Consider the following 17,347-nt stretch of genomic DNA (forward strand, 5'->3'; position numbering starts at 1 on the left):
AAAGCGAGCAACGAAACGTTCCTACCCGCCGTATTCTGCATTAAGCTGCGGAACAAACCAAAGTGTTAAATATTTGATAGTGAGAGACGTATTTAAGTTATTTATCCAAGTAAACAATATTTATCGACAACAATAGGACTGTAAAAGTACTCTTTACAACTAAATATAATAAAACTGAATAAATGTAACCAAAACCTATCATGGAAAGAAGGGAGTGAGTGATGGATGGATAATTTATTCTGAGGGAATTCAGTAATTTATACAGCTCAAAGACACACATAAATAAATAAAGATGAAGCAAAGCACTCACAGGCATGTTTAAAGTGCTGTCAGATGATCAGACTCCAGGTAGGAAACTGACCCTGTGACACAGTATGAGTGGAAGTGACTTCGTAAGGAGCTAAAAGTTCTGCCGTTAAGGCAGTGCAATGATTTATACTTTAAAGTGTTAGTAGTGCAAAGATGGCCTTTGTTTAAATGTAGAATCGAGCAAAAAGATGCAAATCCAATACAGTTTATCTATAAACACCAGAACCAGATGCACCAGCAGTCAAACAATGAAGATCATTTCAGAAAGACTTTTGCAGAGTTTTTAATCACATAAACATGTAGTTATTACAAAATATGAACCATTCTTGTCCTGCTTTTTTCCCCCAAATGCAACTTGATACCAGTTCTATTAGCATACAGTCACTAAATGAATATTTATAACTTAAACTGCTGAAAAGTAAGACCATTTCCTGACTAACCTTTGTGTCCACAATATAAAATATAAAACGTGGATAAATGAAAACAAACCAAACTAAATATAGCCTGTACATAAAGTCAGTTTGTGGGTGGAATGGGTCGTTGCTATGTGTTAAAGCTCTTACCCGTCTGCTTAGTTTCAGCCTCTCTGGATGACAGTCTTGGCTGTGCACGAGTTCTTGTGGTGCAAAGAAGAAAGACTTCAGGTAAGTTCTAACTGCAATAGCAGCACAGGAGGCAAGTGTGATGGAGAGTCTCTCAGGATCTCCCAGACTGGAGTCACTTTGTTGGAATTCTATTATTCCAGCCATCCCAGTGAGAGATGTGACATGTAAGGGATGTGAGACCAATGGATAGGCAGAAACTCCACATGGAAACTGGCAAAAAAACAACCTCTAACCCAGTTTTCTAATGCTCAGGAACCAAATCTGCAATCAGAGGCAGAGACTGATGATGAAAAACTAAGATTCCAAGGCAAGAAGTAGCAAAGACAACAGGTCAAGGAGGATATATCAACACCCCTTTGGTCAGAGAATGGATACCAAGCTCCATTACTGGCAAAATAAACTAACTGCACTCCACAAACACTGAGCAGCACGAATGAACCGGCTGCTAACAGATGGCACCAACTCACACATACAAATCTGTGCATCGCCTGGATTGTCTACAAGAAAGTCTTGGACTCAATGCCGTACACATGGACACTGGAATGCTTGGAGCTCTACAACATCAACATGACACTAAGAGCCTCTATTAAGAACCAGTGGGAGGTGGAAGACAACCCGAAGGGCACTTTAAGCCAATTGCATAAGTTACCATCAGGTGCGGGATCTGCCAAGGAGATGCTCTCACATCATAACAAAGAGTGGATACCGGGTTCAAAGCGCAGCAGCCACCCCTTCAACATGTTATGCTATGTTTCTGCATTTAGTAGACGCTTTCATACAAATGAGGATATAACATTTCAGCTAAAATCACAGCTAACAATAAGCTATGTAGAAGGAAACCATTAGTCCGACTCTGTCAGAGGGGACAGAGTAGAGATAGAGTGCAGGCACACAGGGAAGTACAGGGTCAGTGCTGGGATAGGAGATGCTCTCTGAAGAGCTGGGTTTTCAGGAGCTTCTTGAAGATAGACAGGGACGCCCCTGTTCTGGTAGCACTTGGAAGGTCATTCCACCATCGTGGAACGACACGACATGAACGACAACAAGCTCTATGTCAGGACTGAGCAAGACATTGACTCACCTGGATATACAGCAAGGACATGGAAGTATCATTCATTCATGTCTATCAGTGGTAAGAAAAGGCAGTTTGAAAGAGTTACTAAACAGACTAGCTCAAAGACAGGCCACAAGACCCTCACGATGAAGAAGAAAATTGGATCAGATTATGATCCTTTATGGCCTAAGTCGGGCTCACCACCCAAGGGGCCAAAGGAGTCGGGTGCAATGTGAGCCAGGTTGCAGCTGATGGCGGACACTTTGACGGCGTGAACCTTGGCTACTGAAGCTGGCTCTTGGGACGTGGAACGTCACCTCTCTGTTGGGGAAGGTGAGCTGGTGCGCAACACTGAGCGGTTCTGGCTAGATATAGTTAGACTAACCTCGACGCACGGCTTGGGCTCCGTAACCAGTCTCCTTGAGAGAGGTTGGGCTCTCTTTCACTCTGGAGTTGCCCGTGATGAGAAGCGCAGAGCAGGTGTGGGCATAGTTATTGCCATCTGAACCAGGGTGGTGTTCTGTTGTTGGACTTCTGTGCTCGTCATGGACTTTCCATAACGACCACAATGTTCAAGCATAAGGGCGTCCATATGTGCACTTGGCACCAGGACACCCAAGGCCGTAGTTCAAATATAGACTTTGTAGTTGTATCGTTGGACTTGTGGCCATATGTCCTGGACACTCGGGTGAAGAGAGGGGCGGAGCTGTCAAATGATCACCACCTGGTGGTGAGTTGGGCTCTGCTGGTGGGGGAGGATGCCCATCAGACCTGGTAGGCTGAAGCGTATTGTAAGGGTCTGCTAGGAACATCTGTCAGAATCCCCTGTCAGAAGGAGCTTTAACTCCCAACTCTGGCAGAGCTTCAACCATGTCCCGGGGGAGGTGGGGGGCATTGAGTCCGAATAGGCCATGTTCCGTGCCTCCATTGTTGAGGCGGCTGACTGGAGCTGTGGCCGTAAGGTGGTCGGTGCCTGTCGTGGCGACAACCCCTGAACCAGAAGGGAGGGAAGCCGTCAAGCTTAAGGAGGAGTCCTATCGGGCCTTTTTGGCCAGTGGGACTTTGGAAGCAGCTGCTGGGTACCGACAGGCCAAGTGGGTCGCGGCCTCGGCAGTTGCTGAGGCAAAAACTCGGGCTTGGGAGGAGTTTGTGAGGTAATGGAGAACGACTTCCGATCCACCATCAGGCGGCTCAGGGGAGGGGAAACGGTGCACCATCGACGTGTTCATAATTTTTATGGACAGAATTTCTAGGTGCAGCCAGGGCATTGAGAGGGTTCCGGTTTGGCGACCTCAGAATTTGGTCTCTGCTTTTTGCAGATGATGTGGTTCTGTTAGTATCGTTGGGCGATGACCTTCAGCTCTCACTGGAGCGGTTCACAGCCAAGTGTGAAGCGGCTGGGATGAGAGTCAGCACCTACAAATATGAGACCTTGGTCTTCAGACGGAAAAGGGTGTGATGCCCTCTCCGGGTTGGGAATGAGATCCTTCCCCAAGTGGAGTTCAAGTATCTTGGGGTCGTGTTCATGAACGAGGGATGAATAGAGCGGGAGATTGACAGGCGGATCAGTGCGGCGTCCACAGTAATGCAGGCTCAGCACCGGCCCATCGTGGTGAAGAAGGAGCTGAGCCAGAAGACGAAGCTCTTGATTTACCAGTCAATCCGCTCCTACCCTCACCTATGGTCACAACCTGTGGGCAGTGACCGAAAGAACGAGATTGCGGATACAAGCGGCCCTGGCGAAGTGTTCCTGACATATTTCTCTGGGAGGAGACCCCAGGGAAGACCCAGGACATGTCGGAGAGACTATGTCTCTCGGCTGGCCTGGGAACACCTCAGGGTCCCCCTGGAAGAGCTGGAGGAAGTGACCGGGGACAGGGACGTCTCTGCTCAAGCTGCTGCCCCCGCGAACTGATCCCCAGAGAAATGATAGATGATGGATGGATGGACTGAAGGAGGAAGTGGTGGCAGTGACCCCCAAACTTGGAGAGTGGCTTCAACAGAACCTAGGAACAACATCAGAGATCTTTGTCCAGCAAAGCGTAGTCCTAGGAACGGCTAAGATGCCACACAGAACCGCCAAGTTCCCTGGCATCTGGTGGAGGATCCAAGCTTTAATATATGCCAGATCAAGTGTTTCATACAACAACTAAAGTTTTACTACAACTTGTACAAACAATAACTCCCAACAACTGAGAACGAATGCTTTTGTAAGTTCTCATCAGCAACTGAACCTGCTAGGCTGAAGGGAGAAAATGGTGCTGCAATCAGAGAAGACTGGACTGTTTCATGCGAACAAGCATGTTTCATCACGCTTTATGCTTCAAACTGCTTTGAAGAAAAGCATCAATTGAGCAGCTTTCAGTTTCTATGTCCCACTTCTGGTCAGGTGATGTACTCCGTAATGGATTGAACGTGCAGAGAGGGGGTCAAACAGGAGCTTTAACATGCAGGTTTGATAAAACAGTGCTTGTATTTATATTTTTATTTAACAGCTTAAATGTCATGAAAACACAGTTTCTTTACAGCACGGTTTCTCGAGTGCCTGTTCGTTTTCCCATCAGATGCTACGGAAAGGCTTCTCTCTGGCGTGGACTCTCATGTGTGCGTTAAAACGCGCCTGTTGGTTGAATCTTTTTCCACAAACTTCACAGCCAAATGGTTTCTCTCCTGTGTGAACTCTCATGTGTTTGGAGAGACTCGCACGATAGCCAAATCTTTTACCACAATCATCACAGGAGAATGGTTTTTCCCTCGTGTGAACTTTCATGTGTATCTTAAGATTGACCTTTTGGTTGAATCTTTTCCCACAAACATCACAGCCAAAAGGTTTCTCTCCTGTGTGGACTCTCATGTGTTTCTGGAGATACGCCTGTTGTTTAAATGTTTTCCCACAAACATAACAGCTGCACAGTTTCTTTTCTGTGTGGACTTTCATGTGTTTCTTAAGATATACCATGTGCTTAAATATTCTACCACAGACTTCACAGCCAACCGTTCTGTCTTCTGTGTGAACATTCATGTGCTTCGTAAGATTTGTTTTGTGGTTAAATCTTCGACCACAGTCGACACAAACAAACGGTTTGTCTCCTGTGTGGACTCTCATGTGTGTCTTTAGAGTTGAGCTCAGACTGAATCGTTTACTACAAACATCACAGCCGTATAGTTTCTCTCCTGTGTGAACTCTCATGTGTGTCTTGAGATTTGCATTGAGACTAAATTTTTTACTACACACATCACAGCTAAATGGTTTCTCACCTGTGTGGACTCTCATGTGTGCCTTAAGATGTGTATTTTTCTTAAATCTTTTACCACAATTAACACAGCCAAATGGTGTCTCACCTGTGTGGACTCTCATGTGCGTCTTAAGGTTTGAGTTTTGGTTAAATATTTTACCACAAACATCACAGCTAAATTGTTTCTCTCTTGTGTGGAGGTTCATGTGTGTCTTAAGATGCGATTTTAACTTAAATCTTTTACCACAAACATCACAGATGAACGGTTTCTCCCTTTTGTGGATGTTCCAGTGTCTATCAAGAGAATACCTGTAAAGAAACTGCTTACCACAGTCCGAGCAGCTGAAGGACTTTTTGGCAGAGTTCAAATCTACATCATGATTTACACCCGACTCATTTGCCCACCAATCAGGGTCATTGTTATCAGCCTCAGGTTCAGAATCAGAAGATCTTCTGCTATATTCCTCATCACTGACTTCAGTCTCAGAGCTGTCTGAAGCCTTTTCATCAGCATGTGGCTGTAAATGACTGTCTGGGTCTGGGTTCCTGGCTGGTTCTGGTCCTCCATCAGTTTCTGCTTTCATGTGTTCAGCTGAGCTGCTGGTTGGAGGTTCTGTCTCTCTGCTGTCTTCAGCTTTAACCTGAAGAAGCTGTGAGGACTGAGGTTTCTCTTCATCATCTTCACTCTTCACAGTTACAGCTGTGAATGAGGACCTGCTGACATCAGCCTCCTCTTTCCCATCAATCTGCCCTCCCTCATGATCAGTCAAGTGTTCCTCCTCTTCCTTCTTTATGTGGAGGAGTTCTGGATCCTGCTGGTCCGGACTGGAGCTCCAGGGAACCTCTTCTTTAATCACCACCAGCTGCTGAACATCTGCAGGCAACACTGAAACACACATTAAGAAGAAGTCTGTATGTATTTACCCTGATCATCAGTCCACAGTCCATTCAGAATCACCAACTAATCTAACATGCGTGCTTTTGGACGGTGGGAGGAAACCAAAGCACCCAAAGAGAACCCTCATGGAGAACATGAACCTCCACACAGACCGGGAACCTGTGGATGTTTAATGGGAGTGAAGAGTGCCTCAGTTTCCTAAGTTTCATCAGTCTGATGACGGTCTCGATGTGGTCTTAAGACACTTCTCTCATCAACAGTTCGTATGAAAACGAACAAAAAGTTATGCACAGATTTTCGTGCATAATCCCACGAAAATCCATCAACGAGTGACCAGTGCGCCTGAAGTCAGGGCCTTTAATTCAGAGGAAGATAAACATTTTTAAATGGTTTCGACATCATAATACACTGTTGAAATCGAAAAATCTTCCTTCAGAGAATGTATGCAGGCTTCAGTTTGTTAGTTATTAACCTATGAAGTTGCCATGGCAACCTGTGAAGTTGCTATGGTGGTTACTAAGGACGCTGCTATCGCTGTAGCTTCTGCAAACATCACGTTAATCACAGGCTACGTTTTCATTTGCTTTAATTTGCTTTTTTTCTGGCTTCGCTTCTGAAACACACGATAAAGGAATAAAATATAAAGGAAATACATGCAGGGAACAGAGAAATAAGTTTGTTTTGGATGAACAACACCTGAAAGATCACTGACATCTTCTGCATCCAATCAGAGCGCTGAGGCCAACGGAGAGAGCCGGAATAATTATATTTACAGGAGGATGTATTCAGGGACAGATAATATATAAACAAAATTGAATTTATCAATTTATCATTCTTATGCGTCACATAAAACCCAAACTGTGTTCCACCGTTTGGAGATCAGTGCAGTTAATTTCAACAATCAATAAGAAAACATGGATAAATAAATCAAACAGATAAAAAAAGGATAAAAGAGAATAAAAATTATCATTAAACAGGTGCTCTGACAAATAAACAGCTACAGACGCTGGTAGCAGTTCTGTTCTGAGCTAAACTAACACAGTTTGAACAGGGTGGAGCCAATAAAATGAGACCCAGGCCGGCTGAATCTAAGTAAGTGTACAGAAATCCTTCATCATCTTCACATTATCGCGTGGGACACCTGTAGGGGGCGCCACTAAGTAGGGTAAAAAACGTGATTTCACTCTTTTTAATATAAGCAAGATGATATCTGACCAAACAGATGTGCTTCCCAACCCCAACAGCTGAAATAAGTCTGAACATTTCCAGGCCTAAAATGTAGGCTCAGGCTTGACGGTTCTTGATGCAGCGTCTGAGGGGTCAGAGGTCACGGGGTCCAGCTTAGGCTTGCTCCCTCGTCCTTTACACTGAAACTCCTCCAGATTCCCTGAATGCTTTAATGATATTCTGCTCTGTAGAGGCAGAAATATGCAGATCCCTTCCAGTCTTTCTCTGAGGAACATTGTTTTAAAACACTTTAAGCACAGATTCAGCCTGTCATGGAGGCCAAATACTGCTTATCATCACCTGCTGACATTTTAAAAAATCTGTGTTTCAGGCCAACAAATTAGAAAATGAAATAAAACATTAAATATTTGGCTTCAAACAGGAATCAACTAAAAGTAAATATGGGACACTCACTGAGATCTGGAGTCTGCTCCAGTTCTGATGTGGATGCTGCAGGTCTGGGGGGAACCAGACTGAGTCCTCTGGGCTCATCTGGTTGGAGGCTCCACCTTCGAGGCATCCCTGCTCCACCTGTGATTCTCCTCTTCACAATCCTTCTAACTCTGATGTTTCTGGAGGTTTGTTCAGACCTCAGGGCGTAAACTCCTCAGTCTACCCGTCTGAAACTGTAAAAACACAAACTGAACATGTGGAGTGGACCTTTAAATAAAAAAAACTACATTTATTGGAGATATTTCAGGTTTGCCTGCAGTTGTTTCATTAATAGAAACTTAAAAGTATAAAATTAGCACAAAACAGACACCAGAAGTGCTACATTGACAGCTTTTTCCCCACAGCAGGTGTCATATCAGTGCAGAAATATGTGCTGGTTAAGCCACCGGCTGCCTTTCGGTGACACATCTCCACCTCTGATCTCTGTCAGATTTCCACCCAAAGCTGATGATCACACAGAGAAGTCACTTTGTTGGAAAATCAGTGCTTTCTGAACACAACATGGCGTTAAAATGAGAGAAATAAAACAGAAAAACAGAGAGCAGAAGCTACAGCTCAGGAAGTAAAAGAAAGACTGGATGCTCCAACTGCTCTGAGCAGCTGATGAGAAGCTGAGGTACCCGCCGCTGTGCGCGTGTCTGGGACATGTGCGCGTGTCTGGGACATGTGCGCGTGTCTGGGACATGTGCGCGTGTCTGGGACATGAACTCATTCAGGAATGACACATTCAGAGGTTTTAAATGAAAACCCTGACCAGCAAACACCACATTACCGGAACAATTGAAGCTCTCCACCACCCCACCTCCACCCTGATCTCCACCATTTTCCATTTTTTTTACCTCTCTGGGTCTCTTATCCGAACCCACCATTTAAAATTAAACTTTCAGCCTTCAGCTGATCTCAGTAACATCTGCATCAGGACAGAAATTCTACTTTTGGAGCAGAAATGTTAACTTCCAACCCTGCTGACAGTCAGAAAAAGGTTTCCTGTGTCGGTAACTCTGCTCATGACCATGTTCTAACTAACGCTATCAAACAGCTGGTTACATTTCCATCGGTGGGTTAAATTACCTGTCCAGCAGAAAACAGACAACTTCGGCGTGTCTCTGGAAACATTTGTCCCTCATCAGTGATTTCCAGCCGGGAAAGGCCACACCGATGTGTCTCCGTGTCTTCTTCGTCTTTTCCGGGTTCGGTTCCGGGTTCGGTTCCGCTTCTTCTTCAGCTGCTTTGATCCTCCATCTGTCACAGTTTGGCTTTAAAACTTCTCACAACACTAAGTGTTGAACCAGCAGCAGAAACTGTTCTGTAGAGACGGTGAAAACTCTGCTGGAGGGTCACCGCGAAGCTACAGGAGCTAACTGTTAGCCAGTTATTCCCCACTTTATTTTGTTCCCCCTTGAAACACAAAGCGAGCAACGAAACGTTCCTACCCACCGTATTCTGCCTTAAGCTGCGGAACCTAAAACTAGTTCTGATAGTTATAAAGAAACGGATGTTTCCATTAAATATTTTATATTCTTAATCTAAAATGAACAAAATCACATATATACCACTGATTTTATCATCGGACAGAAGTATCGCTGGTTTTAAATTATTTTGAGATCATATCTGTGAATTTTATTTTGCAAATTATTTCTTCAGTTTTATTTTTTTCGCTGTATGATCTAAATTATCTATGCAGATACATTCCCATTTAATTTCAAATAAATCTAGGTTGACTTCTGCCTTTTTACATCTGAAAATATGATGAAAATTTATGAATATTTCTGCATCACACTATTTATCCCAAAAACAACGTCACAATCAGTTCTTTCTCACATCATGTGGTTCCTTTTCATGATGGAAGTCAGGCTTAAGTCTCCTCTGTCCCTTTTCATGCTCCGACCTACATGTTCCTGCAGATTCTCGGGTATCTTTTGATTGTGTCTGTCGTGTTCGAGCAGCACTTTGACTGTTTGTCTGCAGGTGAGGATTGCTTTGAATGTGCAACAAGTTTTCACTGTTGAGCCGCCTATTAACCAGCATAAAATGAGTCTTTAGCTTTTCTTTTTGCTCATTTCTCTGCCTGTTTCGTCAGTTTCCTGCAGTCACTTTCTGTTGAGTCAGCTCTGGGTTTATTTGCATCTTGTTTCCCTTCCATACCCACATCTTCCTGCTCATGCTTCTGAGAACAGCAACAGGAGAATCCAACTCTCCTATAATCATATCAAAGTTATTCACCTCCGGAATGAACACGTTTACATGAAAAGAGAAGAAGAAAAGAAACAGAAGAAGAAAAACATGCATTTTAAAAGTCAGACCAAAACCAGAGTTTAAAATGCATCGAAACGTTGAAGCTTTGAAAACCAGACGAATACACCCAGAAACTATGGTTGTGCATTGGGTCACTCCTGCATGTGCAGGCTCAGCTTGACCCAAAGCTCCATCTTTTGGCTTCCATCTATAATTGTAATGTACATTAACCTCCCGAGACCTGAGCTGTGGTTTGGCATTTTAGATTTATCTTTAGCTATTTGGGGTTAGGAGGAGCTAATAAATATAAAGAACAGATATTATCTTTGAGCACGTCCACATGTTGGGACACTTGGTCTGATAACCCATAATGTGATGTGAATAAAAGCTGCTCTCGCTCACATATTCTACTGTTTCTCTATAAGCTCTCAGATGAAACCTCTGAGCATCATCACAGGATACTCTGCAGCACATCGTCTGGTTGAGACGCTCCGGAGCGAAGAGCAAAAGCAGCATCCAGCCTGCTGTCAGCAACCAGTCCCTGCAGCCAGGCTCTGTGATGGTATGGGGTTGGATCAGGGGGCAAAGCTCATTTCCACTTCTGTGATGGCAGCAACATATGCTGCCTTCAAGGCCACATCTTTTCCTGGGAGTTCAGCCATCAGAGAGATTCAAAGTGGAGCCGCTGCTCCTCCGCATCGAGAGGAGCCAGTTGAGGTGGTTCGGGCACCTGATCAGGATGCCTCCTGGTGGTCTTCCTTCGGAGGTGTTCCGGGGCCTGGGGTCACGGCTCGGGGTCACGGCTCGGGGTCACCCAGGATGAGCTGGAGGAAGTCGTGGGGGACGGGGATGTGTGGCTTTATTTACTCTCCATACTGCCACCGCGACCCCATGTGGATGAAGCGGTTAAGAAGATGGACGGATGGTAATAAACAGAGTAGCTGCATCTCTTGTCTGTGTCACTGTGGCCTGATAAACAGCTGACCCCCCCACCCCATTATCTGTAGTGGAATATGAAGCACAGTTTTGCTCCCTTTCCAGTCTTGCTCCTGTTTCTAAATAACAAAAAGGTCCCCAGAGCCCGACAACATCTTAAAAAAAGATCATGAAGCGTTGAAGAGCCTCATTGAACAGAAACACAGTGAGTGGAACTCTGTGAGTCCATTTAGGAAAAAGGTGCTGACAGTCAGCGTCATGGAAACATTTGTTTTTGTTCTACACATGAAGTGAGCACAGAGTGACATCACCATGACTCTACAGAAGCCCAGAAAGGACAATAAATAAAACGATGAATGAAGAACAAAAGCTCCTGCAGATTGGGCCGAGTGAGACGGTGAGTAATCGGTTGGTTGCATTTAGAAAATTCACCACTTGATGCCCCTTCAACACCTGCTTGATCTAAAGCAGGGACACCCACACCCGGTCCTGCAGTTTTAGAGGTTTCCCTGCTTCAGATCAATGGATCATCAGCTGGCTGCTGCAGAACTGAACGATCTTCTGAAGAGCTCCATTTCATCTGAAGCAGGGAAACGTCTAAAACCTGCAGGACAGCGGCCCTCGAGGACCGGATCTGGGTGTCCCTGATCTAAAGGTTCAAAGGCTGATTGGGATAAAGCATCTGAAAAGCCCACAGAGCCCCACAGGGTTGACAGTAACTGTATGGATGCAGAGCCGAAGCTGCTTCCCTTTGCTTTGCTTAACTGTGTCAAACAGCGCTGGCAGTGATCTCCCATCATCCACTTCAAGTGCAAGAGAAGAAGAATCTTTCCATGCTTCAGCACCAACACAAGTCTGACTGGAGCTTATTCACAAGATGGAGACCTTAGCATCAGGTTTTGTGTTGGTTTTACCTCAGAAAGCATCTTTATTCCTCACTATATCTGTCCAGTTACTGTACGTTTATGTGCAAAAATGCTCCGGCCAGCTTAGGTTCTGCTGTCCACACGATAACACTGATGCTGTCTTTACCCTGATCAGAGCTTTTTTAATTTAAATCAGTCACCCATGTTCATGTGGACAAAGCTTAAAACAGCTGACAGATTCTATCATGTAGAATTCTGTTTAAACTCCAGCAGAGCACATTCACATTTTGACCAGAATTTTTAATTTAAATGGACATTTTTCCTATAAAATGGTTTGTATTCCAATCATTTCCCATCAGGAAGCACAGATAACCATTTTACATGCAGCATCAACAAGCCAAAGTCTGTTTTCACACAGTCATCGGGTCAGTTTTGGTCACGACGAACTGACTTATCGTGTGGATTCTCAAATGACTTGTTAGTTTATCGTGCCGGTTAAATCTTTTCCCACAAACACAACTGAATGGCTTCTCTCCAGTGTGGACTGTCATGTGCTTTGAAAGACTTCCTCGATCGCAAAACCTCTTTTCACAAACACCACAGCCGAAGGGCTTCTCTCCGGTGTGGACTCTCATGTGTGTCCGAAGTTGAGAGTTTTGTCTAAAACTTTTTCCACAGTCGCCACAGATAAATGGTTTCTCTCCTGTGTGGACTCTCAGGTGTGTGTCAAGCTCGATCCTTCTGCGAAACGTTTTCCCACAAATATCACACACAAAAGGTTTCTCCACTGTGTGGATTATCATGTGCTTCGACAGAGTTCCTTGTGCAGTGAATCTTTTACCACAATCATCACAGACAAAAGGTTTCTCTCCAGTGTGGATTCTCATGTGTGTCTTCAGATTTGAGTTTTGGTTGAATCTTTTTCCACAGTCATCACAGACAAAAGGTTTCTCTCCTCGGTGGACTCTCATGTGCGTCTTAAGCTCTTTTGTTATTCTAAATTTTTCACCACAAACATCACAGCTAAACAGTTTTTCTTCACTGTGGACTCTCATGTGCGTTTTAAGATTTGTGCTTCGGCTAAATCTTTTATCACAAACATCGCAACCAAAAGGCTTCTCTCCAGTGTGGAGCGTCTTGTGCTCCTTCGTTCGGTGAAATCTCTGACTGCAAACACCACAGCCGAACGGCTTCTCGCCCGCGTGGAGCGTCATGTGCTTCTTGAGATCCACCTTTAGGCTAAATCTTTTCCCACAGTCATCACAGTGAACCGGCTTCTCTCCCATGTGGACTCTCATGTGTCTCTTCAGTTCAATTGTTCTGCTAAATCTTTCCCCACAAACACCACAGCTGAAATGTTTCTCTTCTTTGTGGACTTGCATGTGCCTCTTCAGAGAATACTTGCTGATGAAGCGTTTTCCACACTCTGAGCAGCAACAGGACATTTTCTTACTACCTCCATCATGACTAACACCCGATTCGGCTGCTTCGCTCTCCTTCCAGCCATCGTCACTGTCTTCAGTTTCAGGTCCCGAATCTGAAGATTTCTGCCAGTAATCATTGTTACTAACATCAGTCTCATAAGAGTCTGAATCCTTTTCATCAGTATTTGATTGACAGTCTGGGTCTGGGTTCCTGGCTGGTTCTGGTCCTCCATCAGTTTCTGCTTTCATGTGTTCAGCTGAGCTGCTGGTTGGAGGTTCTGTCTCTCTGCTGTCTTCAGCTTTAAGCTGAAGAAGCTGTGAGGACTGAGGTTTCTCTTCATCATCTTCACTCTTCACAGGAGCAGCAGAGACTGAGAACCTGGTAAAACTGGTTTCCTTCAGTCCGTCAGGTTGCTTTTCCTCCGGACTGGTCCATTCGTCCTCCTCTTCCTCTTTAATGTGGGGGGTTTCTGGGTCCTGCTGGTCCGGACTGGAGCTCCAGGGAACCTGTTCTTTACTATTTGGTACTGAAACACAAATGGAAGGATAACTGTGAGTTTATTAAGCTGTTTAAGAAGAACCCATCTATCGATGTTTAAAGGTGTGGGATCATTTTCTGTAAGATTTCACTCAAATATGCTTTATTTTCTTCACATAATTATTATGTGAAGGAAAGGGGGCAGATACAGCAGGGGAGGAGCAGATGTGAGTCACTCACTGAGATCTCTGCCGTCTCCTGTCTGCTCCAGTTCTGATGTGGATGCTGCAGGTCTGGGGGGAACCAGACTGAGTCCTCTGGGCTCATCTGGTTGGAAGCTCCACCTTCGAGGCATCCCTGCTCCACCTGTGATTCTCCTCTTCACCATCCTTCTAACTCAGATGTTTCTGGAGGTTTTAGGGTGTGGACGCTGTATCTTCTGCTGTTCTGACAGCTCAGTCGGTTAATCATGAAAGCAACTGAAAACCTGGAGTTAAAGGTTGAAAAGTTGAAATGTTACCTTTGTGTCTTCTGCGGAGACATTCAGGTGTTCATCTCTGCGCAGAATAACCACAGCATGTTCGAAACGTCACACAGAGACGTGAGTTAAGCAAGAAAAACCCACCAGGACCAGAGCCCAGAGAGGCTCAGCAACATCCATCTTCAAAGCAGACTCCCCACAGGGCTCTGTGACACGTTACTGCTCCGAAAGACAAAACATCAGCATCATTACGGTTATTTTACGTCTCCCCACTCCAGGTGATCACCACCAATAAAGAAAGATGCTGCTCTTCAGATGAGGAATCAAGTTTAAATTGTGGGTTTAATCAAAGGATTTTAAACTTAAGTCTTAATGAATGTGGCTGAAAACATTTCTATGGAAAACACTTTTTTTTTTTAAAGTGTCTCATAACTGAAGTTCAGGTTAAATCCCAGAATGGTGCAACTCTGCCCCCTGCTGACATAAACTGGTACCTGGGAGAATAATGTTGGAATATTCAGGCTCTTTGGAAAGAGAAAACAGATTGTACAGAATAAGGAAGCCCAGCAACTGCATAATACCTTTATTATAAACTCTGATATGTGAAAAACTCTGTGTCAAAAGCCCTTTTAGCCTGTTAAACCTAATCAATGACTTTCTTTTATTGACCCAACAAAAAGCTCTCGTGAACAATAAATTGCCTGCTGTAGCGTTCCCAAGCCAGAAGGTTTATATGCCCAGAAGGTTTATATGCCCAGAAGCCTCCAAAAGGAGGCGACCAGGAGGCATCCGAACCAGATGAAGCACCTCAGCTGACTCCTTTCCATGTGGAGGAGCAGCGGCTCTACTCCGAACTCCTTCTGGATGGTGGAGCAGTGACATCTGATGGAACAGAACCTTCTCTCATGCCTCTGGAAAACACATCAGAAACATCTGAAAAACACAAAAGAAACATCTGAAAAACACCTGAAAAACACATCTGAAAAATCTGGAAAACACATCAGAAACATCTGAAAAACATCTGGAAAACACATCAGAAACATCTGGAAAACAGCTGCATAACACATCAGAAACATCTGGAAAACAGCTGCATAACACATCAGAAACATCTGGAAAACAGCTGCATAACACATCAGAGTCACAGTCGGCTCTGCCGGTCCCTTCATGAGGTGACGGTGGTACACGGTCAGGTCTCTGAGTTACTTTTCAGAAATATTTAAATGTCATTGATCATCTGACGCCAAATAAATCCAGAGTCAAAAAGTTAGTGTTAAACCAGATGAACTAAAGTACTAAACTATTGTATCAAAAACTCATGAACTGTATTTTAAAAACTGTATTTTAAGAGAAATTCTACTTTTGGAGCAGAAACATTAACTTCCAACCCTGCTGACAGTCAGAAAAAGGTTTCCTGTGTCGGTAACTCTGCTCATGACCATGTTCTAACTAACGCTGTCAAACAGCTGCTTACATTTCCATCGGTGGGTTAAATTACCTGTCCAGCAGAAAACAGACAACTTCGGCGTGTCTCTGGAAACATTTGTCCCTCATCAGTGGTTTCCAGCCGGGAAAGCCGTGTTTTCTTCGTCTTTTCCGGGTTCGGTTCCGCTTCTTCTTCAGCTGCTTTGATCCTCCATCTGTCACAGTTTGGCTTTAAAACTTCTCACAACACTAAATGTTGAACCAGCAGCAGAAACTGTTCTGTAGAGACGGTGAAAACTCTGCTGGAAACTCGGAACAACAGTGAGCTGTGAGCCAGATGTGATCCCACCTTTATTTTGTTCCTCCTGCAACAAAATGCAGCCAACAAAGCGTTCCGACACCGTATCCCTGTAAAACTGCGCCTATTGGCTGGACGTTGGCACGATGACGTAAGGGAATGTGATTGGTCCGGACAACTTACTGAAGAGGTAAAAAAACAACCTGTTGAAGTCGTTTTCGCGGCTCTTCGTAAAAAACAAAAAAATTGGCAAAAAATACTTAATTCATAAAATGTAAATAGTGGGGTTAACGTAAACCCAAACAGGCGCAGGGCCCCGAGCAGATCTGGTACCTACACCGGCTGAAGAAAACATGGCGGACACCCAGTTCCAATGGTTAACCGGAAATGATGTCACCGTCCAAGCGGAAATTACTTCCGATTTTGAACTTTTTTTTTTTTTAGTTGAAATGCGTTGGGAAAAAAAAGTACATCGACTCCCTTAAAGACGGCAAATATTTCTAAATATGCTAGCAGATAGATAATTTTAAAAACTGGTGAATATTGACAATATTGATAAATTGATAAAGTTCAAATTAATAAAATGTTGTTGTAAATTGAGGGATCCTGAGTTGGATGAAGCGGGTAAAAAGATGGATGGATTAAGTAAATATCTTTGGCCAAAGGGGCCCAATTCCTCTCATTCTCTATGACGTCTGGTTTTTCAAACGCCGACACAAGCACTCCCTGGCCTTAGAAAAGTGTACCGCCTGGTGGTTTTTCATGAGGAAAGATCTTGTGTGCACTCAGGCATTAGATTTACTTTTTTGTTGTTGTTAACTTATACACATGATTAAGATTATTTCAAGGTGTCAGGAAAAGAGGGTAATTATATCTTCAGTTCATAAAGACTATAGTAGGAGCAGAACAGACAAGCAATCCAAAAACATACTGATGATCCTGGAAACAGGCATTAAAAACTCTACAACTCAACTGGGAACACAAGACTCAGATTTGTCAGCCATACAGTACTGCAGGAGAGCAAATTAGGTTATGAAGCAGCATCAGAGGGTCACAGGTGAGTCGCATCAGGTGATTAAGCCCAACCGGGACGCCACGGCTGACAAAACAGGAGAAACCCAAAGAAATAAGAAACAAAACCAGAGAAAACCCCACAAATGTGTCATTTTGTATTTAACGGTGTCAAGTCTATAAACATCTAAGCTACAATAATTGTTTCTTTTGTTGATAATTGTTGTTTGAATTGTTGTGGTTTTGATTGTTTAACTTAAGTAACAAAACCTCAGTGTAAAATAAAGATGAATAAAAATACCTTCACACTTGAGGCATGAAGCAAGAAAATAACAGCAGAGGAACAGAAGGTTTTCTTCTCCAGCGTGTCGTAACAAACGGAAAGATCCGCACCCAGTTGGCTCAGAGTGGAAC

At 44.1% G+C, this 17,347-nt stretch overlaps 1 protein-coding gene across 1 annotated transcript; it reads right to left on the minus strand.

Annotated features, from left to right (window-relative positions):
* Nucleotides 1–633: 633 nt before the first annotated feature.
* LOC140278879 (uncharacterized) lies at nt 634–15,119 on the minus strand. Its single transcript, XM_072373968.1, has 7 exons — nt 14,347–15,119; nt 13,962–14,208; nt 12,233–13,770; nt 9,877–9,949; nt 8,854–9,049; nt 7,744–7,901; nt 634–6,090 (listed from the first exon to the last, which is right to left on the minus strand). The coding sequence occupies exons 2-7, from the start codon at nt 14,107–14,109 to the stop codon at nt 4,529–4,531; spliced, it is 3,675 nt and encodes a 1,224-aa protein (XP_072230069.1). The 5' UTR covers nt 14,110–14,208; nt 14,347–15,119; the 3' UTR covers nt 634–4,528.
* Nucleotides 15,120–17,347: the final 2,228 nt, after the last annotated feature.

The sequence above is a fragment of the Leuresthes tenuis genome, unplaced genomic scaffold, assembly GCF_036924035.1.
Source record: "Leuresthes tenuis unplaced genomic scaffold, fLeuTen1.0.hap1 SCAF_20, whole genome shotgun sequence".
NCBI lineage: Eukaryota > Metazoa > Chordata > Actinopteri > Atheriniformes > Atherinopsidae > Leuresthes > Leuresthes tenuis.

What these genes read in the sequence shown, in the direction of transcription:
- LOC140278879 (XM_072373968.1), bottom strand. Translation starts at nt 14,109, where the DNA reads ATGGTGAAGAGGAGAATCACAGGTGGAGCAGGGATGCCTCGAAGGTGG. An exon ending in CAGAGCTGACTCAACAGAAA is followed by an intron (nt 9,050 to 9,876) that starts GTGACTGCAGGA and finishes TAGTGTTGTGAG; the next exon opens with AAGTTTTAAAGCCAAACTGT. An exon ending in GTCTGTTTTCTGCTGGACAG is followed by an intron (nt 7,902 to 8,853) that starts GTAATTTAACCC and finishes ACAAACCTCCAG; the next exon opens with AAACATCAGAGTTAGAAGGA.